At 50.4% G+C, this 25,780-nt stretch overlaps 1 protein-coding gene across 2 annotated transcripts; it reads left to right on the top strand.

Moving 5' to 3' along the window:
- The first annotated feature begins 243 nt into the window (after nucleotides 1-243).
- On the top strand, nucleotides 244-25,575 carry COL6A2 (collagen type VI alpha 2 chain). Of its 2 annotated transcripts, none has more exons than XM_059475511.1 (28): nucleotides 244-444; nucleotides 4,548-4,685; nucleotides 5,370-5,968; nucleotides 6,442-6,462; nucleotides 7,104-7,169; nucleotides 7,571-7,624; nucleotides 7,706-7,750; nucleotides 7,930-7,956; nucleotides 8,277-8,303; nucleotides 8,407-8,451; nucleotides 9,771-9,824; nucleotides 10,228-10,290; nucleotides 10,537-10,599; nucleotides 11,043-11,132; nucleotides 11,931-11,993; nucleotides 12,372-12,434; nucleotides 12,559-12,621; nucleotides 13,106-13,168; nucleotides 13,582-13,632; nucleotides 14,574-14,609; nucleotides 15,032-15,094; nucleotides 15,338-15,400; nucleotides 15,604-15,639; nucleotides 15,862-15,907; nucleotides 16,033-16,185; nucleotides 16,357-16,809; nucleotides 17,087-17,125; nucleotides 24,165-25,575. In XM_059475511.1, the coding sequence occupies exons 2-28, from the start codon at nucleotides 4,577-4,579 to the stop codon at nucleotides 24,770-24,772; spliced, it is 3,063 nt and encodes a 1,020-aa protein (XP_059331494.1). In that variant the 5' UTR covers nucleotides 244-444; nucleotides 4,548-4,576; the 3' UTR covers nucleotides 24,773-25,575. The 2 variants fall into 2 exon arrangements, with proteins under 2 accessions (XP_059331494.1, XP_059331495.1); XM_059475512.1 differs by lacking the exon at nucleotides 24,165-25,575 and adding an exon at nucleotides 19,822-22,545.
- Nucleotides 25,576-25,780: the final 205 nt, after the last annotated feature.

The following is a 25,780-nucleotide window of genomic DNA, read 5'->3' as shown; positions in this document are numbered from 1 at the left end:
AAGGGGCCTCTCATCATGGAAAAATGACACTTATTCCAGTTTCGCGTCAAACAAAGATGCCTTCAGCTCCAGAAGGGACAACCTCGGCCCAGCCCACCCCGAGCCGCGCGGGAGCGGAGGGGAGGGGACCCTGCCAGGTCTCGGTGGACCCACAGTGACTCTCCGTGGATGCGCGGAGCTACTGCAAACGAGAGTGCCCGTTCTGGAGGAGGAGGAGGAGCTCAGAGGGCAGTTCCCGGCGGCGGGGAAATAGCGGCGCTGGGCTGGAGACGCCTCCGCTGCTCCTCCCGGCCGCTCGTCCCGCACATCGCAGCGCCCGGAGCCCGGAGCCGCCCGCCAGCCGGGGATGCAGGAGCCGTCCTGACACCGGTCGCGCCACAGAGCCCTTTTCCCTCACGCTGCACAGGGACTTGGGGGACAAGTTTTGATGACCTAATTTTCCAGGTAGGCAGACTTTTTCACTCCGAGTACAGGGGTTCTGTGGCTACTTACTGGCGGAGCTCCAGCCGGGAATAACATAAATCCGTCTGAAATTTCAGCCTGTGCCTGCTGCTGCTTACTGGCTTTCCAGCGAGGTGCCTATTTCACATTTAGACAGTGAGTGCTATAAGAGAATATAAATTTTTCCTTTACTTTCAGGTCTTGGCTAGTTTGGGTGTTTTCCCAAGGTTTTGGGGTTTTATTTCCAGGTGTAAGTAGTGTGCACCACAAACTGCTAGAGATCTAGAAAATCCCTCAGTTGAAGGGGGTGGATTAGTTCAGCAGTAACAGTGAAGTGATAGGAGCAGGACAGAGAACTGCTCTGCTGCACGATTTCCACTTCAGTTTTGGGATTTCAGAAGATATGATTTAGACTCACCTGTGGTCCCTGTCTCCTATTTTTGCTGAATTACATCAGCACAAGCCCGTCTGTTTTGGGAGGTGGCAGCACATTTAGGAATTCCTGGGAATTCATTGCGCTTGGTGGCAGGGGTTTGCTCCCCTCAGCCTTCCTGCAGACCAGGCTTTCCCTGGCTGATATCCCTGGATAATTATGTGGAATACCTGGAGAAGATCCGAAGTCTGTAGCTGAAACCTCTCCCATGGGTGCTCTGCCCAGGGATGAAAACTACAAGGCAAGTTTGCGTAGTGGCTGCAACCAGCACTGAAATTTCCTCCTTGTGCAGTGTGTGTAAACCACAGGCACACAGACGGGAAGGAAGAGGAGGTGCATTGAAAAGAGTTTTGTTTCAAATGAGACCAATTTTTCTTTTCTAGTTTCATTTATTAAACATCTGAGTGGAGAAAATGCTGCATGCACAAGTGAGTGACACCACAGGCATTGCATGCTGGGCATGGCCATGGAAAATGCTGGGACTAAGCAGCAGGGAGGCTTCAAACTTTATTCTGAATATTTTAGCACAGCCAGCATAACTCTCCTTTCTTGAGAGGAATGCAATTTGTGTGGCTTTAAATTTATGTAGCTTTAGATAAGTTCCTTGAAGACAGTGTTAATTTAGACAGCAGAGCATCTTGATTTTTGGAATTTGGGGAACAGTTTGGTCAGTTACAATGGGTGTTCTGGCGTTGGAGGAGACATACACAGTGCACCAGGGGGACCTTCAGGAATATCAATGTATAGGATAAAGCAGACCATGGCTCTGCCTGGCCAGGTGCATGAGGTGACATTTCCACTGCACTGGGATCTGCTCAAAGTGTTATTTGGGATTTTCACTAAGATGTAAGAGCAAAAATAACCAGATATAATTTGCACATTTGAGCCACTGCAAGGGAATTGTTTGCCATAATATCACTTTTGGTTCAGTTACTCATGTTGGAAGAGAAGCAAGCGGAGAACTTGGGTCCCCCTGCCACTCTTTTGCAGGGCTCTGTCTAGATAAATCCATATATTTTCAGTTATGTGCATAACATCCAGGTCACCTGGGATCTCCGTGTGAGACCAGCAAAGACTATGCATTTCTCTGCACCTGAGGTAGGAACACAGACCCTCATTCAGGGAGAATGGTGCAAGACAGTGCCCTCATAAATTTTTCAGAGGATCCACTGCTTGAGATTCTCTGTTGTTTTTCCCTTGTGTGCAGAGTGAAAGAGGTGATACACTCAATGATACAAATACTGAGAGAAGGCCTCATAGGAGCAAAGGTCCTGCTCTGGCAGAGAGAAAAGTCAAGGAAGAACAGGATGGGCAGACCCAAATGTTCAGGCATTATGAGTCAGATCCCAATTTTCTCTTTGCATTAGTTTTTTGAACTGTGTTCAAGAATTGCATTCAATGTACAGAAAACAGTTAGTCTGAAATACTGGTGAAATCTGAGGTTTCCATCTCAGCATCTTTCAGTGGCAGGTGGGACTTTAAGTCAAATATCAAATGTTACAAGAGCGTCACAACAGCTGGTGGTGCTCTGAGGATGACAAAATGGGCAGCATTGCCCACCCCAGCCTTGGCTGGCCCTGAGGTGGGTACTGGAGCCCCCAACAGCCCCCCACTGTGTATCCAGGGGGGTTAATACCAGGTGGGAAGCTGGGAGAGCAGGAGACTGACAGAGCTCAAGCTGCAGAGTGGGATAGAGGAGGTGCCAGGAGGATGCCAGGGAAGTGGGTTGTGTCTTGTGTTTTCAGGAGTCGCTTCCTTGCCTCGTTGTTCTGCCCATGGAGAGTCCAAGGCTGTGGTGCTTCACTGGCCCAGTCCCAGGGGCTCTGGGCAGGAGCTGTCCTGTGCCAGAGCTGGCCCTGGTTGCCTGTGCAGGCCAACTGCTCTGCTCTACAGTGCCTTCCCACCCACACACACAGAGGGAAGGAAGGAGGGAAAGAGGGAGGTGGTTAAACTCAGCATGCAGTGATGAGTCAGACACTTGGCCAAAGCCCTCAGTGCTCCCAGCCTCTCCAAAAGTTGTCTCCATCTTCCTCAGCTAAAGGCTGGCTTTAAAATGGTGCTGTCTGAAGGCTCAAAGCTGTTGTGTCCTACAAAAGATCAGGATCTCTTGCAGCTCTGTTTTATGAAGGGCAAACAAAACAAGGAAAGCCTACAGTAGGCTTAGAGAGGGAAAATCTTGATCTTAACTAAAACGCACATTTAGCATGGAAGTGTTTTATCCCTGCCATACCACTTTTATTCTCTGCAGCACAATGGAAGTTTAGCCACACTGACTTGAGAGGGGCATCATAGAATCGTAGAGTGGTTTGGGTTGGAAGGGACCTGAAATACCATCCCATTCTATCCCATCCCATCCCATCCCATCCCATTCCCTGCCATGGGCAGGGGCACCTTCCACTAAACCAGGTTTCCCCAAGCCCCATCCAGTCTGGCCTTGGACCCTTTCAGAGACAGGGCAGCCACAGCTTCTCTTGGCAACCTGTGCCAGAGCCTCCCCACCCTCACAGGGAACAATTTCTTCCCAATACACCACATAACCCTGCCCTCTGGCAATAGGAAGCCATTCCCCCTTGTCCTATCACTCCAAGCTCTTGTCCAAAGTCCCTCTCCAGCTCTCTTGTTGACCCTTTTGGTACCAGCCAGTGCTGTAAGGTCACCTCAGAGCCTTTCCTTTTCTAGACTGAAGAATCCAAATTCTTTCATAAGCACAAGGCCTAGTGTGGAGGAGGGCTGTCACTGCTGCAGGGTCTCAGTAGCACTGACACCTACCTTTCCAGCATAAACCAGTTTGCAGAAGCCTGTGGTGCACTGCAGCTGGCACTATAAACTGGAAGGGGACTTGTCCCACCAGGCAAGAGCTAGGGCACCATGTGGAGAGAGGTCTCAAGGGAAGCCAGGGAGGGCTGAGCTGCCTGTATTCTTCAGTGATGCTGTTCCTCAGTCAGCCGTGGCAGAACTCAGCTGCATTGCTTACTTGCCCTCCCCCTGCATTGCCATTGCCACCAAATGCATGTTCAGTGTCCCTTCAAGCCTTGCACTCTTCCAAAAGTTACCCCCCCTCCAAAAACCCCAAAACATTCAAGAAAGAAACTGTAGACAGTCAAGAAAGAAACTGTAGACAGTCAAGAAAGAAACTGTCTTTTTGGACTGGATTCAGGTCTTTTTTTCATGACATCCCACAAGCCCCTTACTGGTTAATGTTGAGTTGGCTACCATGCAGAGAAGCATCTCTGGGCCACCAGAGGGCCATGTTGGTTGGTTCTGGGATCCTCTAGACACAAAGGTGAGCATCTCCCCTTCCTCCATATTCTACGATGATGACAAGTGTTGCTTGAATGTTGCCTGAGAATATCCTTTCAAATCCCATGTACCTTTCAACACTTCCATACGTTCCTAAGAATTTTTCAGACCAGATCTCTAACTCTTCTGCTGCTTTAAGTTGTCATAACCCTACATGAAATAAACTCCCCCATGCAGCTGTGCCTTGAAGGCATGGTGATGGGTTGAGCACTGAAGATGTGCATTTCTTCAAGAGATTTTTTTATTTGTCCCTTCACTCCATGGGGAGTGGAAGGGAGCATTGACAGGGAGCATAGGCTGGCTTTGTGTCACGCCAGCAGAGTCAGGAGATTGTGCATCATGTTTAACATGTAACCTGTGTGTTTTTCCACAGGCATCTGAATATCCTGAGGGGCTGCTGAGATGTTTAGACAAGCCTTGCTTCCCACTCTCCTTTGTGTGGCTCTAGTTCCTCTCCATGCCGCTCAGCTTGATGTGGATGCTGGAGATGTCAGTCCTACCTCCTGTGCAGGTATTAACCAAATAATTTGGGTCACCTTAGTGGGCAGCCATTTTAACAAAAACAATGCTCAGTTGTAGAACCTGCTTGGCAGGAACTGATACTGGGACATTCCACCTCCCCTGGCCCTTTACACTCCTGTGGTAACAATCCATCTGTGGGGAACACCGTCCTCCACCCAAAATCACGTTTCCATGTTTGCTTTGGTGTGCAGAGAACTAGAGATGGAAAGAGCTGGGGTCTGCCAGTGGTGGTCTCTCCCAGCAGATGCAGTAACAGTCACCAGTCAGTCACCAGCAGTCAGCTCTCTATCTGATGCCAGAAAATTGTTCACTTTAAATCTGGTGATTTCCTCATTTTTCAGTTACACTGCAGAGGTGATTTACGGGTCCAATTGGACTCTTACCAAAAAAAAGCAGGATTTTCAAGACTGATTTAGTACTGAGCAGTGCTGGATTAATGGTTGGACTTGATAGTCTTAGAGGTCTTTTCCAACCTTAATTATTCTGTGATTCTATGGCAGATCTTAGAAGTCCTGGTCACTGGGGAACCATCTGACCCAAACACAAGTGTCACTTCTAGAGCTAGGTGGGACTTGTGCGTTTCCCGGCATCACACTTGGTCCAAGTGTCTGGGGGATAGCAAAGGGGGTGCGTGAAGTGCTCTGACATGGTCTGAATAAATGTTTCCATGCAGAAAAGAGGAACTGCCCCATCAATGTCTACTTCATCATTGACACCTCAGAGAGCGTGGCTCTGCAGACTGTGCCCATCCAGAGCCTCGTGGACCAAATAAAGCGCTTCATCCCCATGTTCATCGATAAACTGGAGAGCGAGCTCTACCAGAATCAAGTCTACATCACCTGGCAGTTCGGTGGGCTCCATTACTCAGACGTGGTAGAAATTTACAGCCCTTTGACAAGCAGCAAAGACATTTACCTGCCCAGGCTATCTGCCATTAATTACCTGGGCCGGGGCACCTTCACAGACTGTGCAATCTCCAATATGACCCAGCAGATCCAGACCCAGATGGCCAACGGCGTGAACTTCGCAGTGGTCATCACCGATGGCCATGTGACGGGCAGCCCCTGTGGGGGGATGAAGATGCAGGCTGAGAGGGCACGAGACATGGGCATCAAGCTGTTCGCGGTGGCCCCCAGCGAGAAGGTGTACGAGCAGGGTCTGCGGGAGATCGCCAACCTGCCGCACGAGCTGTACCGCAACAACTATGCCATCACCCAGAGGGACACCCTGGAGATCGATGTCAATACCATTGACAGGATCATCCAGGCTATGGTAGGTGCAAGGAGGGGAACAGGGGGCACAAGAGGAGCAGTTCACAGATGGGGGATGCTTTCCCTTCTGTTGGCTTTTGGAGATAACCTTTTGTAGGGAAAGTGCAGCTTTTTTCTGGTAGTTAGCCAGGATGCCTTGCTGTGTGTCTCTGTTTCCCAGCTTGTCTGGGCAGGCTGCCACCCTAGTCCTGGCTCTTGCTGAGGACCAGGCCATACCCCAGCCTGCTCCCCATCCAGAGGCATGCGGAAGAGTGTGCCACACTGAGACACATGCTCACCATCAGCATCGTCCTTGAGACTCCAGCTATGAGGCACTGTTAATCAGGGGCTCTCCAGAGGGCATCTCTACAGCCAGGGGACCTTTACCACCTCCTCTCCCTTACCACCACACTCCCTTCCAAGGGTGAGCTGCTGTCTCCCCCATGGGACTGAGCACCTTAACTGATCTTCTTCCTCCTGTTCTCTCCTTTACAGAAACATGAAGCCTACGGCGAGGTGAGTGAGCAGCATCTCTGTGTCTTTGCCACATGACGGGTTTAATTTGCCCCAGCTGGAACAGACCAGCTCCCTCCCCAGAACAGCATGGACCTTCATGGGATGGGTCCCTGCCCACCTGCAGAGTCTACAGACACATTCCCTTATCCAGCTGTTGTAATGGCACACTGGACTCACTCCCTGCCTCCCCCTCACCTGCAGTGGGTTCTGGTCTATGGAATAGACTCATTCCTTCACTTTGGTGACCCATTACATAAATGGTGCCCCTGCTGAAGCTCCTGCCCTGCTGGTACTACAGGAGCAGGGTTTGGCACACAGAGATTGTGCAGGGGATGCTCCAAAGAATATGCCAGTCCCATGATGACTGCAGATGAGCAAGCCCCCACCACCTCTAACACGTGGCAGTCTTGTTCTTCCAATCTGGGCCCAGAGCCAAGCTATAATGAACATGCTCATAGCAACTTTCCACTCTTAATTTACGCGCAGCACTTCTTTGTGTGCTTGTTGCTGCTTCAGCCCTGATCCAATAGATTTTAGCCCTGAGTTGATGGGGAGAAGAATGTGGAGAGCTGTGGGTGCAGAGCTGAGCTGAGTTTGGGATGTACACTATCAGTACCTAAGTTTAATTTCTTGTATTTCAGTGCTACAAGATGAGCTGCCTGGAGATTGCAGGGCCACCTGGTCCCAAGGGATACCGAGGACAGAAGGTAAGTGGGAAAGGCCTTAGCTGTGGGAAAGGTAATAATGCCCCTGCCTGCCACAACCACTGCAGGGTGCCCTAGACCTCACTTCACATCACCTCAGCTATTTTCTCAGGTAGCACCTAGCTGGGAAATATCCCCCAGCATCTGTCTTGGCCCTTGGAGAGACAGCCAACACTGGTGTGCCCATGTCTGTGCCAAGGCTGATGCACTGCCAGCCTTGCAGAGAGACACTGGAGCACCTGAGGACACCAGAACTGAGACAGCAGTTGTCACAGCAGACCTCTCACATGCACAAGGGTGTCCCACTCTCCTGCTCCAGCTCTATGTGCTCTGATTTCCTAGAAACTGCCATTTTCTCAGTCAGCACCAAGCCTGGACTTATGCTGAGTTTTTCCTTTCCTTAGGGTGCAAAGGGGAACATGGGTGAGCCGGGTTCCCCGGGGCTGAAGGGACGACAGGTGAGTTGTGGAAAATCCTCCCCTCTGTTTGCTACATCTCTGATGACCTCAAGCTAACTCTCCGTGCCTTCCTCCCCAAAGGGCGACCCAGGTATTGAAGGTCCGATCGGATACCCTGGTCCCAAGGTAAGAATCACATAGCTAATGGCTGAGCTCTTTGCATTCCCCGATTTTTGGTAAAGCAAGGGAAACTTTGCTTCTCCCTCACACCTGCCCATTTCCTGCCCCAGACCTCTGTGCTCAGCTCCTGCTGACTGACCAGGCACTAACACAGGGATTTGTTGTTTTTTTTTTCCTTTGTCCAGGGTGTCACAGGGCTGAAAGGAGAGAAGGTGAGAAAGAAGAGATGGAATGGCTGTCTGGCACTTGGCAGGGACCACGCTCCTTTCTGATGCACAGAGGAGAGATTAGCTGTGATGGGGAAGGATAGCAACTCTATTAATGTGTAATTTTGGGCCTGGGGAGGAATTTCCAAGGGCATCGCAAAGCCTGTCTCCTCCTTCAGGCTTTGATCACGGTCTGGTGAAGTAGGAATGGGTTTAGGGTGTAAATGGAGGGCGAGAGGTAGGTGGTGGGGATGGGGACTGAAGGGGGAGGTGGGGTGGTGGGGGATGCAGGCAGCGTCTGACTTCCTGTCCTTTTCTTTTCCCAGGGAGAAATTGGATCTGATGGACGGAGGGTGAGAAAGAACTTGCACTAACTTGCACTTATTTCCAGCTCCCAAACCCTGGGACTGTGTGTTAACAGATCCCTCTTCTTTTTTTTTTTCCCCACGACCCAAGGGTGCCCCTGGCTTGGCAGGAAGGAATGGCACAGATGGACAGAAGGTAACTGGGAGCACTGGGAGCACCCTGTAATGTTGCTGCCACTGTTCTGTTTCCTTACCCTCTCTCATCCTCACGGGCTGTTTAGTTTCTTTTCTCCCACATGCTGGCTTTCTGTTCCAGCTGAGGTTCCTGTGAACTTATCTGTACATTATTCTGCATGTCCTGTAGAAATGCATGAAGTAATTCCGGTCACAGGAATGAATGTCACAATATGCTGAATTGAAAGGGACCCACAAAGATCAAGTCCAATTCAACAGGACACCCCAACAATCCCACCCTGTGCCTGAGAGAGTTGTCCAAACTCTCCTTGAGCTGCGGCAGGACTGGGGATATGATCACTTCCCTGGGGAGCCTGTCCAGTGCCCCACCACCCTCTGGGGGAAGAACCTTTTTCTTATATCCAGCTTAAATCCCCCCCACAGCTCCATGCCATTAAGTGTCATCCCTTGGTCAGCAAGCTCTCTGCAGGATATGGAGGTGTGACCCAGTCTGTGCTCCTGCTGAGAAGGTGATAAGGCCAGATAATTCGGGTGTAGATACCTTATCCTGATTGTTAGTGAGCCCTACAGGACACAGACACAGAAAGCTTCACAGAAATTTGGTTTTCAGGGCAGTTTGTCACTTCATCTCTAAGCTATAGTTTGTATTTAGTATTAAAGCCCTAAAGACAAATTCAGAGGTCTCACAGCAAAGTCCTTGGCTTTGTCCACTGGCCAGCACACCCTGGCTTTGCACAGTTTCCTATACCCAGCCCCCAGTGTATCTCTGGGTAATAAGTTCTTCCCACTCCTCAAGCACTGCTGAAGCTCTAAAACATCCTTCACTCCTCCCCACTCTAAAACACTAAAGCCCTTCAGCTGCCCCCAGCCTCTGTCCCAGAGCTTTCTCAGCACACTCAGCCCTGCACTGTCTCAGTGACAGAGTTGTTTTGGGACACAGGGTGAGGCAGTCCCTTCTCTGGGGTGTCTGTCAGCAGAGTGGTTGCTGCACACCTAAGCTGCTCTGACGGGAGAGGCATGAGAGAGGAGCAGCACAACCCTGAACGTGAGTGACCGCCAAATCCAGCCTCAAGGGACATTCCCATCTCTCAGGGTACACTCATGGGATGAGCCTGCCTGATTTCCTTTAGTCTGCTTTCTTCTCCACTTTTCTTCATGTTCAAGGAATGCCCTTCCTATTTATTCTCCAGCTGTTGACAGATAAGGTCAGCAGATGATGCTAACATTATTAACATTATTAATGTCAGCAAGAAAAGCTGTGTTTTCTCTTCAGCCACCTATAACTTCTCAGTCTTTTCCTTTTGAATGTAATCTCTCCAGGGCAGGCTGGGGAGAATTGGACCACCAGGATGCAAGGGTGACCCTGGTGACAAGGTAGGAATGCTTTACTCTTTCACCAGCACATCAGTTATTTAGCTGCTGAGTGGTACATAGGTAGAAGAGTGGCCAACAAGAGATTACTGGCCCATTTTCCTACTGGCTGTATAATCTGATCCCAGACCTGGGATCCCTGGAATGGGGACCATGATTTGATTTTTCTGTGCCTCCTTTCCATGGACAAGCAAGCTGGGAGCCCCCAGTGTCCCTTCCTTCCACACAGGGAGGAGGAATTGCCTCTTTCATGAGCATTAGCAACAAGCAAAAATGACTTTAGCCTCTAGAGCAACTTTCTAAGCACTGGCTTAGAAGTGTTATTTTGATTAGGAAGTTTTATTTGATTTATTCTGCATGGAAGTGTTCCCAATGTGAAGTGGTTCTTTGTTATTTCCCTCCCCAGGGCCCTGATGGCTACCCAGGAGATGCGGGAGACCAAGGAGAAAGAGGAGATGCAGGCATAAAGGTACAAGTGCTCTGGACAGACAGCAGGGTGTGGGCAGAGGCAGCCAATGGGGACAGCTAAACACCATTGCCTGTATTTTTATATATATAGCCTAAATCCTTTACTGTTTGTGGAGCTCATAGGCTTTGGGGTCTGGATTTCATCACCAGGCACAGGTGGTGAGGGAAGGGCCTTGCTCCTTTGGCTGCTTGTGGTACGGGGTGCTGGTGAGGCAGGCAATGACCATTGGCTCTCTGGGTCTTTCAGGGGGATCCTGGCCGGCCTGGTCGCAGTGGACCCCTGGGGCCCCCAGGAGAAAAAGGAAGCCAGGTAGGTTCATGCTGCATTCAGATGTCTCCAGGGTTTTACTGTGGTCTGTTCATAAAATCACAGAATGGTTTGGGCTGCAAGGGACATGAAAGCTCATCCAGTCCCACCCCCTGCCATGGGCAGAGATGCCTTCCACTAGCCCAGGTTGCTCCAAGCCCTGTCCAGCCTGGCCTGGAAAACTTCCAGGGATGGGGTAGCCAAAGCCCCTCTGGCTTTGGGCAGGACTGGACAGATGCTGTAAGGAGCAGTTGACAAGCCTGACTCTGCTCCAAGGCTGGACCCCCTGCTCATGCCATGTGGGCATGCTGGGTGTGTGGAAGCAGAACCGGGTGCTCATACACATTTCTGCTCGAGGAGGACTGCTTGACACGGGATAAAAATGGGAGGTGTTTGCACACTTTGACCTCTCTTCCAACAAGCTGTATTTCTTTTTCTTCTGCAAGGGACTTCCAGGCAACCCTGGAGCTCAAGGGCCTGCTGGAGCCAAGGGAAGGAAAGGTGAAGTGGGACCTCCTGGACCCAAAGGAGAGGCTGTAAGTGGCTGAATAGATCCCTGGACATTGGGCACTGCAGGAACCTGAGGCAGTTTAATGGATGAGTGCTGAGAAACTCCCCTGTTCTGCTTTGTGCATCCCAAAAGATGTGCAGATGCTGGTCTCCTTGTCTTTCCCATCCTCACAGAGCAGAACTCCCATAATCCTAAGCTTAATGTTAACCATTCACCTTAGAGAAGCATCCTGTGTTCCCACATAACCACACAGCTCTGCCCTCCATGGATGCTCAGGGACACTTTGGTTGTACTCTGGCAAGTTCCCCAAACCTCTGGCTCCTTGAAGGATCTCAAAGAGTCAGGATCTGGTGGTCATTATGGCAGAGCTCTGTGAAAAGGGCAGTGTCACATATCAGTGGTGTCGCACAGACCCAAGTTAATATGATGGGGCACTGCAAATTTTGGGGAGTGGGTTAGAGAGGAGGGCATGATCCCTGGCACAGCTCCACCAGCACCAAGGGGCCAGAACCCAGCCAGAGTGTCCCCTTGTGCAAAATCCAATGGGGAAGGCAACACTAGATGAGCTGGAAATAAATAATAGTCTTTATCCCTGAGGGAATGAACCAGGTATGTTTGTGGTCACTGTTGTGAAACACACCTGGCTGTTGCTTCCCAAAAGGAAGCATGGGCATCCCTGCTCCCCTGCTGCTGGGAACCCACTTGCTTAGCAGGCAGGTGTACATCTCAGAGGGAGGAGGAGGGCAGCCAGGGGTCACTGCCCAGGTGACATCCATCCTTTCACCCATTTCACCCCATTCATGTGACTTCTCTGTCTGCCAAGGGGCGACGTGGAGATCCAGGGACGAAAGGCAGCAAAGGCACTCCCGGAGGCATAGGAGAAAGGGTGAGTGAAGCAACTGCCCAGATTATTGCAAATAAGCCCCAATGTATAGGACTGAGGATTGTGTGATGTGCTACGACCCAGCCATGCAGTGTCCATTTAGCATCCGTGCAGCACCAGAGCTAGGAATGCAGATCCCACTGCGCTGTGCTCCCACTGTGCTACTGGCACCAGGTACAGCCTCCTCCACCAGGGTTTGGTTTGGAGAGGGGATGAAGTGCAGCAAACCTCAAGGTTGAAAGACACATTCAGAAGTCATACTGCCCTGATATTGTTTCAAACCAAGAAACACAGGGTTGAGAAGGACATCACAAAGCACTGCCGCACACACAGATAGCATTGGAGACATCCCTGACCAGGAATATCTTTCCCTTCTCACAGGGAGATCCTGGTCCGGAGGGTAATCGTGGTTTGCCTGGTGAGGTTGGAAACAAAGGAGCCAGAGTAAGTATGGAGCAAGGCTTGGTGACAGCCAGGAGGAAGGGGGAGCGGTGGTGCCACCCAGGGCAGCTTGCCTGGCTTTCCTCCTCATGCACTGTGTATTCTTCTGTCTTTCTTTGCTGTTCAGGGAGAACAAGGACTTCCAGGACCTCGAGGCCCTTCAGGTGCTGTGGGAGAGCCAGGGAGGATAGTAAGTCGCACTTGGGCATGTGTGTGACCATGCCCTCCTTCTGTGGTGAGAACTTGCCCTGCTGACACAAGCTGTCTGCACTGTCCCTCCCAAGGAGAACCTGCACGCGACCTTCTCTCAGGGAGGCTCCAAAATCGAGTGTTCCCATGACAGTGTGGAAGGGATCTCTGGAACGGGTGGGTCACTGGGGAGAAAGAGGATGGGACTCCACAAGCACCTATTTGTCCCGGGTCTGTGCTTAGTCCATCATGCCACTGTGGCAGTAGTGCTGTGACATCCAGGTGGCTCTACAGGACATGGGACCCCCACTGCTGAGACACCCACTGCTGAGACAGTCACTGCCACAGTAAACTCACCAGCAAGGGAGATGGTCCTGCAGCATCATCTTGAGAGCTGGTTTCTCCAGCACGGTCCCTTGTGTGCCGGGGGGCAGCAGGGAACATCCTCACTCACTTCCTGCCTTCTCCCTAAATCTGTCCTGCAGGGATCACGTGGGGACCCTGGTGACTTGGGCCCAAGAGGTGATGCTGGACCACCAGGATCAAAGGTAAAGCTCATGAATTAACCTCTACATTTGGAATGGCTTTTTTACTTATTTATTATTTAAAAAAAAAAAAAAAAGTAGGCAGTTTTCACAGCAGAAACTTGTGTGCCTCATAAACAGAATCAGACCTGAGCCTCCCTATGGGGTAGAGATGTAGATCTTTCTCTGACCAAGGAGCTCTGATTACACTCGTCACTCAGAGCAAACTCAGGGGCATCCCTGGCATGTGACATTCCCAAGACCCTCCAAATGCTTGCTCTGCAAAGCTATTCCAAAGCTATTCCCAGCTGCAGAAGCCTTGGCTCCTGGTGGTGTCTCACACCCAGAGAAGATGAAAATGGCTGTAACTGTCACAGACAGAAGCAGGTCAGAAGGGCCGGGTTTGGTACCTCACAAGTCTTTTTTTTTTACCAAAGGGTGACAGAGGCAGGCCTGGCTTTAGCTACCCTGGACCCAGAGGACCACAGGTATGTATTCTTCATCCAGTACGTGAGGAGATCTGTTTGAGTGGACGTTGCGATTGGATCTGAAGCGACTGAGAAAACAGGGAAGGAAGAAGAAAAATGCTCAGGGTCACAGATGTGTGGAGCCTGTGAAGGAGAAAGGGTGTTCAATACCAAGACTGAACCTGGTCACAGTCCATCAGGTGCTGGGGACCCCAGTTCCAATCATGGTGATGATCTCTCAAGCATCAGCCTGAAGCTACAACTGCTCTTCAACTTTTCGCCCCTCACTGCAATCTTTGGGTGTACTGGTGTATTGGAATGAAATCCCAATATTGCCAGATGGAACGTGCCTGGGCTCGTCTGGCCCTTGCTGCTTGACCAAGGGTGGCAGCTGTGGTGGTTTCACCTCAGAGACACCTTTGGCTGGCTGGATATTGCAGCTGGGCACTGGGGACAAGTCCAGGCATGCAGGAGCTCAGGTTTACCTCTGGCAGAGAAGCTTTAAGGTGAGGTGAAGGAAAAGGAGTCGGGTTCTGCTGGAGGATTTGGATCCAGAGCTTTATGCTGGCCCACAGGCCTCTGAATCCAGCAACAGCTCTGTCAAACAGAGCTGTGTCAACAGAACTGTCAAACCACGTGGTTGCTGTGTCTTTTAACCCCAGGGAGAGGGGCAGGGAAGGGGTAGGGAGCCACCAACCAGGTAAGGGGGGGAAGTCTCAGGGGACAAATGACACCTGGATGGCCCAATGTCCCCAGGGCTGAGAGGCATCTTTTGAACTTCGCCAGGAATGCCAAGATTGACAGCAGTCAGCAGGGGGCAGGGGAAGGGAGAGGTGATTGGCACACCTGGAGAAAGAGCCGGGATGACTGAGACAGTCACATTACATCACATCAAAACACTGGTGCACAATGTGGGGCCAGTCCTGGACAGCTGCTAACCTCTTCCTCCTCTCCTTTTGCAGGGTGACAAGGGTGAGAAGGGGCAGCCAGGGCCCAAGGTGAGTGTGCTTGTCTCCATCATCTGTTTTGTTGTACTGACTGGAATGCCACGGAGTTATCTCCCAGCATCCTGGGTTAATGGCTAAGGAGCCAGACCTGCCAGCAGCTGCCCTGGATGTTCCCTGCAGCTGCAGCCTGATTATATCTCCGAAGCCCATCTGCCCATCTCCTTTTGAAATCATACGAAAAATGTGTTGCAGAGCTTCTATTTTTGGGATTTTTTTGGTGGTTTGTTTTTTTTTTTTTTTTTTTTTTTTTTTTGTTAATGCCTGTATAAACATTGGTTGCTGTGCTCTGAGCTGCTGTTTTAGAGGATGGTCTCCCAGGCCAGGCAGGCATGTATTTGTGATGCCGCAAAACCTCTGCCTGAGCACATCCAGATGTGCTCCATGCCGGATCTGTTTCTCCTTCCATCGAGCAGGGAGGACGAGGTGAGCTTGGACCTAAAGGAGTACAAGGGACCAAAGGAGAGAAGGGAGAGCCGGTAAGCAGATTGCCTGTGCTGCCCCAGGGTCAGTGTCTCCCTCCCACATTGCTGCCCTGTATGCTGGGGATGACAGTGCCGCTGTCTGCCTGGTCCCTGTCCCCAAGCTCAGGTGTAGCAGGCTGGTGACTGTGCTCAGCAGAGCTGGGGCTGACCAGGGGGTCAGGAGGGGCCCTGAACACCAGGGGCTGCATTACTAACATTGCCCAGGAAATATTTGACTCTTCTGTACTTCTTCCCCAGGGTGATCCTGGCCCAGGAGGAGAGCCTGGACAGCGTGGTCCACCTGGTGAAGCGGGCCCTGAGGTACAGTCCCATGGCATTGTGTCTGAGCAGATGCTGTTGGAGGGGACACAGTTTCCAGATGTATCCACTGGCTCACAGTGGGCCTTCTCCCCTTCTCCTTCCCCTTCTGCAAAAAGGCACATTTTTGATGGCTCTGACATCTAGTTCCCAGAAAAAGAACTCTTGGGAAAACTGTGCCTGAAATCCCTGTGCTCTTCTTACAGGGGACGCCTGGCCCACCAGGAGATCCTGGTCTGACTGTAAGTAACGCCTGCTACTCTTCCTCCTGGGGCAATAATGGCTTTTCCGTGCACAGCCCAAGAACAAAATAGGACATCAGGTCCTTCTGCTGCCCTGGCAGAGGTGGCCTGTGGCTACCCATGAAAGCCAGGGAAAGAGGGGAGAGGGCTGGCTGGGTGGGAAGGGAAAGGGCAGCCTTTGCTTTAGAGGGAAGCATTCACCCTGCACCTCTTTCCTGGCAGGACTGTGATGTGATGACCTATGTGCGAGAGACGTGCGGATGCTGTGGTGAGCTGATATCACCTCTCCCCAGGGAAGGGGAACAGCCACATGAGGGATTGGGACAGGGGGTCACCAGAAGGTTACCAGCATCACTGACCCCTGTGTTTCCCTTCCCCTGCCCCTCTCCCCAGACTGTGAGAAGCGCTGCGGTGCCCTGGATATCATGTTCGTAATAGACAGCTCTGAGAGTATCGGCTACACCAACTTCACCCTGGAGAAGAATTTTGTCATCAACGTGGTCAGCAGGCTGGGGTCTATTGCCAAGGACCCCAAGTCAGAGACAGGTATGGCCTTTGTGGGGACACAGTGGGGCATGGGGAAAAGAAAAGGGTCTTGGATCCTTTCAACCTCAGTGGTTATTTTCCATGTCTTTTCAGACCAATTGGGCAGCTCTTTGACTCTATCCACTTTTTCCCAAGGATGCAAAGCCAAGTAATGTGACACTTTTTTGGCAGGTGCCCGTGTTGGGGTGGTGCAGTACAGTCATGAGGGGACTTTTGAAGCCATCAAGCTTGATGATGAGCGTATTGATTCTCTGTCGAGCTTCAAGGAAGCAGTGAAGCGCCTGGAGTGGATCGCTGGAGGCACCTGGACACCATCTGCCCTTCAGTTTGCCTACAACAAGCTCATCAAGGAAAGCAGGAGAAAGAAAGCCCAAGTGTTCGCTGTGGTGATCACAGACGGGCGCTATGACCCCCGGGATGACGACAAGAACCTCGGGGCTCTTTGTGGCAGAGATGTGGTGGTCAACACCATCGGCATAGGCGACATGTTCGACCAGCCGGAGCAGAGTGAGACCCTGGTCTCTATTGCCTGCAATGAACCCCAGCGAGTCCAGAAGATGAGGCTCTTCTCAGACCTAGTGGCAGAGGAGTTCATTGACAAGATGGAGGATGTGCTCTGCCCAGGTCTGTCCTTGTCTTTGCATGGAGCTGGAGTTTTGGGCCCCAGGGTTTGGGGAAGGGGGCAGAGAGGTGTGCCAGTAAGTTGGCCAGCAGCTGGGTCATCCATAGTGGGATCTGACCTTAGCCCTGAACTAAGAGTCCTTCCTCAGATACAGACCAACCTTTTGGGGCAGTCCTTTGATGTTCCTGTAAGAGACATTGTCCTGCCACTCCTACTGTGCAAACTGTGAAAGGGGATGGCAACACATGGCTCATTTTTCCTTGTTTCTTTTGCTTCCAGATCCACAGGTTGTCTGCCCCGAGCTGCCCTGTCAGACAGGTAAACATTTCAAGTAGCTTCGTGCCATTTGCACAGACTCTGGGGGGAGACTGCACGACTCTCAGGAGTAGGAGAGCGGGGAGCAACCCTGTTCAGTCCATTTGGAAGGCAGGAGTTTGGGGAATAGTGTTAGTTTACGTGAGGAGAGGCCCCAGGGCTTCATCTCCTGCTCTTTCCCTGTCTCTGAGTTCTCTGCACAGGTAGGTACAAGTGCACTGTGTGAGTGCACCAGCATGGCTCATCCCTGATATTTCTCCCCATCCAAATTCCTGGGAGCCTGACTTGAGTTTGGTTGTGACCTCCAAACTCAAGTCAAAATCTCCTTGCTAAACACCCACTTGCATGACCTTTTTAGCAGAATGCTCCTTGGGAGTGACAGGCAGAGCAGATATTAGGGATCAGTTGGAAAATGGCAATTTGGTGGACCTAAAGCTTTGGCTTCTCTAATGCTGGCTGTATTTAATTAACAATTAACTCAGGGTGTTGTATTAAAGGAAAAGACAGTAAGGATCCTCTGGTGCTCTATGTGCTTGAAGGTAGCTTTACTGGCTCACATTTTGCTTGTTAAGGGGCAGATGTGCATCCCAAATTCCTAGAGATCCTGTCTGTCTGAATCTCAGTGTCTGTTTAAATACTATAGATGAAATCTGTGCTGATGCACAAATTTTATAGAGGACCACAGTTTTGCCTGTTCTGCAATTTTTGTCTCTTCTCTTGCCATTTTTTTTTTTTTGTGCAGACCACAGCTTCAACTGAGCCTTATAAAGAATATAAAATTTCATTTTTAAGTAAGTCCCTTTGTTCCCATGCAAAGGAAAGGAAAACTGCTCCCAGGATGCACAGAAATCCAGAGAAGATCTATAATTATGCCTGTCTAAAATATCTTGCTGGTATTTTGACTATTTGCACCTGGTCATGATGGGGACATAGTGTGCAGCTGTGATGCTGAGCTTCTCTGATGTGTCCTTTGAAGAGCTTTACCTGCAAATCTGTGCACAAGGAGGTGAAACCCCCAGGCCACACTGGTGATTGCTCAGGTGTCTTCAAAGGTTTTGGTTTTTGCAGCCTTCCTATTTCCAAGGAACACAAGCAGTGGCACACTTGTTTCTCCCGGGCTTGGTCCGTCGAAGCCCTGCAAAGCAAGGCAAAGTTGTCAGTTCTTTCCTTGTAGTGCAGTTGGGTGTTCCTGTTCCTGATGCAAGGTGGGAACATCAGACAGAAGACAGAGGCAGTGGAATGGCTTGTTTGCTGGTGCCAGGGGACCAGAACAGGAATGGCTTGAGGAGGCATCTGAGGGGGTTCCCTCTTCAGTGAATCCCTTAAGCCATGCCATACACAAACCGGGCTAAGTGCGGGCAAGACCTGTGCCCCAGAGGACTTGGGAGGTAGAGTGATGAGGCTGGGTAAGGTTGGCCTTCTGTCAAAGTGCCCTTTCAGCATGGGCAAAAGCTGTTCTAGGTCTGGTAGATGAAATTTTAAGTAATAGTTTCAGGAGTCTTTGGGCAAGGAGCCTCCCACCCACCACACTGGCCGGTCCATGCTGCGCTGCTGTCACCATTTAGAAGGATGTGCAGTGGTCACACTTCCCTAGTGGCAAGGGAACATGTTGGATGGGATGGGATGGGACATAAGGCACATGTCAAGGCCTGGGGCTTCTCTGGTTTTCTCAGAACATCCCATGAGCTTGTGCCAATTCCCATGCAGTTCCTCCGGCTGGAGACGGTGCCCTTCGGAGGGAATGTGAGTGTGCCAATGCACATCCGTCCCCAATGCGTGTGCTGCAGACCGGCCAGACAGGTCAGGGAGGCAGCTCAGCCAGCCCAGTTCTTGGCCCCATGGCTCAGCGTGGTGGTTCTGACACTTGGAGGGGCAAATCAACTGCCCCAGCTTCAGCCTGGGTAATGCCAGCAAAGCACAGGCAGGGACAGGTACCGCATAAAGCCTGTCTTCCCCCCATGCTGCCTCAGGGCTTTACCTGAGATCTTCCCATTCTCAGCACAGCCCCTTGTGTCTCATTAGTTACTGCTGTGCTAACAGGATACTGGGGGGTCAAATGCTGAGCAAATCTGAACTAATCACTTGCTTCATAGAGATCGCATGACATCCTGAGAGGCTCTTGCTAACCGACGCAAAAGGCTTTGCTTGGAGCTTTGGGGTTTTATTCAAAGTTAAATTCAGCACAGCCAGGTGCAGACAGAGGCTCTCGGGGCTCTCACCAGCCCCGACACCATACAGCTCTGACTGCAGTCACAGCCCTGAGGCTGAGGGCCAGGCAAAGAGATCACATAATGCTGTCTCTTAGATGTCTGCCTTACAGCATCACTTGGGCAGTTTGCACAAAGCACATCCTAAGCTACATGATGGGTGAATCCCATCTGCAGAAGGAAGTGGCCTTTTTCCTGAGCACTGTTCCTTCTCCATCATGCCTATGGCGGATCAGTAGGAACTGGGGAGTTCAGGTTCTGTGTAATTTGCTGGAGTCACTCAGTTGATGTGTGAAAGATTTCAGGGCAAATCTCATGGTTCCTTAGACACAAATGGCAGAAAGATTTAAAATCTGGCTTTGGTCTTTACTTTCCTGTCCTTGTTAACTCTGTTCTTCTCTGGTGCAGTGCAAGTAGGAAAGCCAGGTAGCTTTCAGAGACACAGCCATTGCTAGCAAGCCCTGAAAATATTCTTTTGACGCTCACTTGCAGATGACAGGAACCCTGGGAGTGTAAACCCACTTATTTTCCACCCCATGGAAGAGGGAGTCAACATAGATTTCCCCAGCACCATACACTCGATCGCCCAGTTCCTAAACTCCACGCGGGAATCCCGGGACCCCAGCATGTACACCCAGCTGGTGGCCACTTTGGCCTTTACTGCCGAAAAAGCCAAGTTTGCCACTGGAAATGAGCGGCAAGAGTGGATGGACTTGTTCATTGACACCTTCAAAATGGTGCACAGTGAGATTGTGGGAGACCCAGAGACTGTGCTAGGGCTGTGCTGAGATCTCTCTTGGGGGTCACAGGGAGGTGGAGGCTGAGTGGAGGTGGAACTCATCGCTCCTGTGTGGCAGAGGGGACAGCACAGGGGAAGATGCTTTTAGTTCAGCAGAGACAGAGGCAGTGGAATGGCTTGGTTGCACTCAGATGGGGACAGGACACAAGGAGCAGTTCCCTCCAGCTTGGCCACCATGGTGGCTTTCCCTAGTAGTGTCAAGGAATGCTCTTGCTCTGCCTGCTGCTTTATTGCCAAGAGCCTAATGATGCATTTTCCCCATGCCTTCCTGCATATGTCCTTGTGGACCCCCTCCAAAGCATTTTCTGCATCCTCTCTCTCAGTTACCACAGGCTCTCTCTGGGTACTGCAAGGCTGACTAAGCAAGGTGCATCCCTGCTCACCACATTGTCTCTGTGGACCCCCTTGTGGGCAGCTGGGGGTGTGGAGGGAAGGAGCAAGCAGGATGGGAGAGGGAGCAACCCTCCCTTTCTATAGGGAGCACTGTCCCCTGGGCAATGCTTCTCTCAGAAGCTTTGTGGTCTCCCTTGGCCTTTTTCTCTGCTTGTACATTTGTGTTTCCTCTGTCACAATCCACAACATGTACCTGTCCATATACAAAAGGCAGATATTCTGTCATGTGGGGCTGGGTGGTCCAAAGCAAAACTCCTTGACCGACGTGAGTTGTTTAAAAGCAAGCTTGATGTAGTAGAGCCTACTCAATCCACACCCAGTGCTGCTTTGGCTCAGAGACTGCAGAGCCACCACCTGCACTGCAGGTATGCGTGTTTAGACAAGGCCTGGTATCTCCATCCGCTCAGCTGCCCCTGGTTGCACAGAGTCAGGCAGGCCAGTGCCCTTCCCACCTCCAGTTTTACTGCTCTCAAGCTCTATTTAGAGGTAGTGGAATTTTGTGTGCAGACACAGGAGTAGAAGCGCTTACTCTAACTGACATGGTATTATTGCAATAAAATATACTGAGCAAATGTCATATTTAATGGGCAGAAGGGAGATGTGCCATCTTCAGGAACGTGGCTGTAGTATTTCCAGGTGTAAAAAGTGGAGCCAGTTGCCAAGCTCAGCCATTGGAATTGCCTGCTTTGCACTTACTACAGTGCTCCCCCAAGGTTTCAGCACTTTTTCCTCCCAGGGACAAGTTGCTGAGAGAACTCTACTGCTATCAGTGCAAAATAGAGGGGAAAGAGTTCTGAGGGCTTTCCATGACATGCTGTGTGTTTTAGGTGAAAGCAAAAAGATCAGCCTCTGCTTGACTCTGGTCATAATTCACATATTCCAGACAGTCTGTGCAAAGCCAAACTCCCTATTCTCTCTTGATTTTTTACTGCAAAATTAGTGTGACTTAGCCTGCTGGGATGCAGGACTGAACTCAGAGTAGTTAAGCTGCTCCAGCCATGATGCCAGAGAAAAATCTCCCAAACCCCATTGATTGGAAAAGGTCTCAGGGCTGGAATATTTTGCTGAACAAAGAGAGAATTGGGGAAGATTTCAGCTAAGGAGGTGTTGATTTTATTTAATTTCATAACACAGTGGCCATTTATTTCTAGCCAAACACTAGAAACAAAGTTTTTTACCTCTCAAAAACCTTCAGCTCTTTGGAGGTGGGAAGAGGGAGAAAATGTCTCTTTGCATGAGGAGTATTTGTGCTTGTTATTGTTAGAGGCAAATGGGTGAAGGAGTGGTTTTTTTTGAGCATAATCCTAGCTAATCCCTCTGATAAAACCAGATGGATTTCATCACAATAGCAGCTCCTTCAGTGAAGCTCTTGGGCAAAGTAAGGACATGATAAAGATAAGGAGCTCTGTAAAGGATGGTCCATGCCTCTCCAAAGACAGGATGAACTAGGAAAGGAGGAAACCCCAAAAAGGTCTGGGATGTCAGTCCCCACTTCACTTTCATCTACACTGTCAACACTGGGAAAGAATAGAGGAAATACAAGTTCCTCAGGTTTTAGAAGAAGCAGGAAGGTGATGTGAATGGGTGGGGCTGCTCTGCACACACCAATGGCAGAAAAATCAATGAAAAAGAAAAATCAGTTTCTGATTATTTGTGTTGCCTTCGTTAGACATCCTCGACTGTGAGCCACAGGCATTCATGATACACATGAAAAGGACCAATGCACCAGTTAAAAGCACGACAACATTGGTTGGCCTAACTCATGGTGGTGCCTTTGAGAGCTTCTCTTCCAGTTAGGATGAGAATCTTGCTGTAGAAAAGGGTGCTCAGGTCCTCAGCCTCTCAGAAATGGGAACAAGCTGCAACCAGAGCCTGACACTGAACAGGACAAAGCCAAGGCTTTGCTGCCTCACATTCCCTTGGGATAACTCATACGTAAAGGCACCTTATCAAACACTGGAAAGCAGTCTTCTCCAGCTGTGAGGGCTGAGCAGCAAGCCTGGGGAACGCTCCTATCAGATGTGCACTACACTCTGGCTGAAGCTCCATGGATGCTGCCCTCTGCTTAGCCAGGAGTTCTTCAGGCTTTCTTGTCATCTTAAAAACATGTGGACAGCCTTGGGGGAGGCTGTTAACACTGCCCCAACATGACACACAGCCCCTGCTCCCACCTGCTTTCACAGACCCTCACGTAGGTGTTGCACTGTGTGGTTGCAAGGGGGATTCCTTCCTGCCTTTCCCCCTCCATGGCTGCTCAGAGCAGGTGAGGACCAGGAGTGCAGGTGCTGCCAAGGTGAGGTATCCTTGTGGCAGCAGTGCCTGGAACTGCAGCATTAACGTGCCTTTGCACAACATTTCTCACAGAAGTTTGGGCAAAGGTGAGTATGCGCCTTTATTGCTTCAAAGGAGAGGAGGTAACAAGTGAGAAGACAGAAGGAAATGGCCTCAGGTTGTACCACGGGAGATTTAGATTGGATATTAGGGGAAATTTCTTCACTGAAAGGGTGGTCAGGCACTGAAACAGGCTGCCCAGGGAAACAGTGGAGTCATCATACATGAAAGTGTTCAAAAAACATGATGTGGTGCTTAGGGATATGGTTTAGAGGTTAACACAATAGTGCTGAGTTAATGGTCAGACTTGAAGATCTCAGAGGGCTTTTCTAACCATTCAGATTCTGTGATTCCCTGGTTCTGGGCTGAACCCAGGCGTAAGCACTGTTCAGCACTAGGAAAGCTCTGTCAGGCTGGATTCACTCATAGTGTGGAAATTTAATCCAACATTACACTCCTATCCCCAAGGTTACCCCTTGTTGCCAGAAATGGATGCTCAAGGTGGGGCTGCTCCAGAAGCTCCTGTTCTTTGCCAGGGATGCAACACAACATGGCAGCATCTTTGGGACTTCACCCTTTCAAGATTCAATCTCAGACCCACTCCCGCTGCTTGGGAATGCTAGGGGCATTGCCCTGCTGCCAGCTCAGGAGGAACTCAGAGGAACTGAATGCAATGCGCATAACTACAGAAAAGGGAGGAAACAGTGGTCCCTACCAGCTGACTCAAAAGATAGCTACTTTCTTCTACTTTTTGTTTTTTCTTGAGTTTATTCACTGCATATATTCATATATTCTATATGGTTAGACTGGGCTTGGAGCAATCTAGTCTACTGGAAGGTGTCCCTGCCCATAGCAGGGGGTTGGAACAAGATGAACCTTAAGGTTCCCTCAAACCCAAACCGTTCTGAGATTCTCTGATTCTATGATTTTATATTAAGAGTAACTCTGATGGTAAGCCGCTCTCCTGAAGTAACTGAGAGGTTTGCAGGTGCTGCTTGCCATTAATCTCTGGATATTCCTCTCACAAATAAGAGCTGGAAATTGATGTAGGGCAGTGGGCGTAATTCTGAGACTTAAATGCACAGACATGTCTAACTTCACTAGGGTCAGTCCCAGAATTAACATTCATTAAATGCCCAGTAGCTGAGGGCATCAAAAGCAAAGCTCCTACATTTCAAGCTGTAAAGACAGGCTTTGGTAGTGGGCTTGGGCTGGTCCTTCTTTGGACAAGGGTGCACAGGGGCAACTCCAACCCAAATTATCCTCTAGTTTTCTCATTCTCCCAGCTCCTGTCTTCTTCTTCCCCCTGCAGAGCTTGCTGTAGCCCAGTGCACCCAGCGCCCTGTTGATGTCGTCTTCTTGCTGGACGGCTCAGAAAGGATTGGGGAGCAGAACTTCCAGAGTGCCCACCGCTTCGTGGAGGATGTGGCTCAGCAGCTGACGCTGGCCCGGAGCAGCAGCGACCCCATGAACGCCCGGATCGCGCTGCTGCAATACGGCAGTGAGCGGGACCAGAACGTGGTCTTCCCGCTGACCCACAACCTCACCGAGATCTCCGACGCGCTGGCACAGATCAAGTACCTGGACTCGTCCTCCAACATCGGGTCAGCCATCATCCACGCCATCAACAACATCGTGCTCAGCCCAGGCAACGGGCAGCGACTTGCCCGGCGCAATGCTGAGCTCTCCTTCGTCTTCATCACCGATGGCATCACGGGAAGCAAGAACCTGGAGGAGGCCATCAACTCCATGAAGAAGCAAGATGTCATGCCCACGGTAGTGGCTCTTGGGAACGATGTGGACATGGATGTCCTGCTGAAGCTTGGCCTTGGAGACCGGGCAGCCATCTTCCGGGAGAAAGACTATGACAGCCTCTCCCAGCCCAGCTTCTTCGACAGGTTCATTCGGTGGATTTGTTAAAAGAAGGGCACATACACAATCCTTCTCTCACTGATATACACACCCCTGATATTACCTGTTGTATTTTCTTCCCCCTGTATGGTTGCTAGCCCTGAAGACTTGCCCTCTGGGTCCTCCTTTCTAACCAAAATCCAGAGCTCTTTCATGATTTTCATGATGAATCATCATCATCATGAAGAGTCATCATGATGAATCTTACATTTATGGTGCTAATTAAAACCCAGATCAAAGCAGGATACAGAGCCATATGAAATACTTCTGTAAAGCTTTGCACACACCAAGCCTTGCACACACCAAGCCATGACTTGTGTATGTACTGTAATCCTAGGAGGGCTTATCAGAGATGCAAGAAACCTTTCCAGTGTAGTAGGACCAATGAATAACTCAAACTCTCAATATCTCCTAGTGCCTCTAGCCCATCCTTTCTGGGAACAGCAGGATGGTGTGAGAGGTACTGCTGCCTTCCACAGATGCTTCTTTGGGGGGGTTTATCTATGTTAAATTTCACAAATCATCTCCAAGATCTTTATTTTCCTGTGGGCCACCTGCCTTGATTCCTTCTGTTATTCTGCCCTTCATCAGAGCCTGCTCATCTATTACTGCACTCAGAATTTCAGCTGAGAGGGGCAGCATGACTCCCAGCATCAACAAAATACTGGACAGCCACCAGAGCTGCCTCCCAGTCATCCCAGTATGCTCAAAGCATCCATAGTACCTTCCTCCCACCAGTATCTCCTGAGCAATGCCCAGATTTGAATTCAAATTGTGCTGTCTGCAAAAATAAACAAACCTTTCCCAACCTATCCTGAAAATGCCTCTTTTTTTCTGTAGTTGTGGGGTATGGAGACCCTGGGGGGCATCCCGATGGTTGGGGAAACATAAGAAGCTTCCCTCAAAAAGCCGATAAGACCCCATTGGCTCCTTCCCCCGTTCCTATGTCTGTTCCTGCATCCCTGAGCCACTCCCTCCCTATTCCCTGATTGGCCATTCTCTTTGTACTGCCCCGAG

Source organism: Ammospiza nelsoni, chromosome 7 (assembly GCF_027579445.1).
Source record: "Ammospiza nelsoni isolate bAmmNel1 chromosome 7, bAmmNel1.pri, whole genome shotgun sequence".
Lineage (NCBI taxonomy): Eukaryota > Metazoa > Chordata > Aves > Passeriformes > Passerellidae > Ammospiza > Ammospiza nelsoni.
Note: the sequence above shows the minus strand (reverse complement) of the source record. Positions and strands in the feature narration are given on the sequence as shown.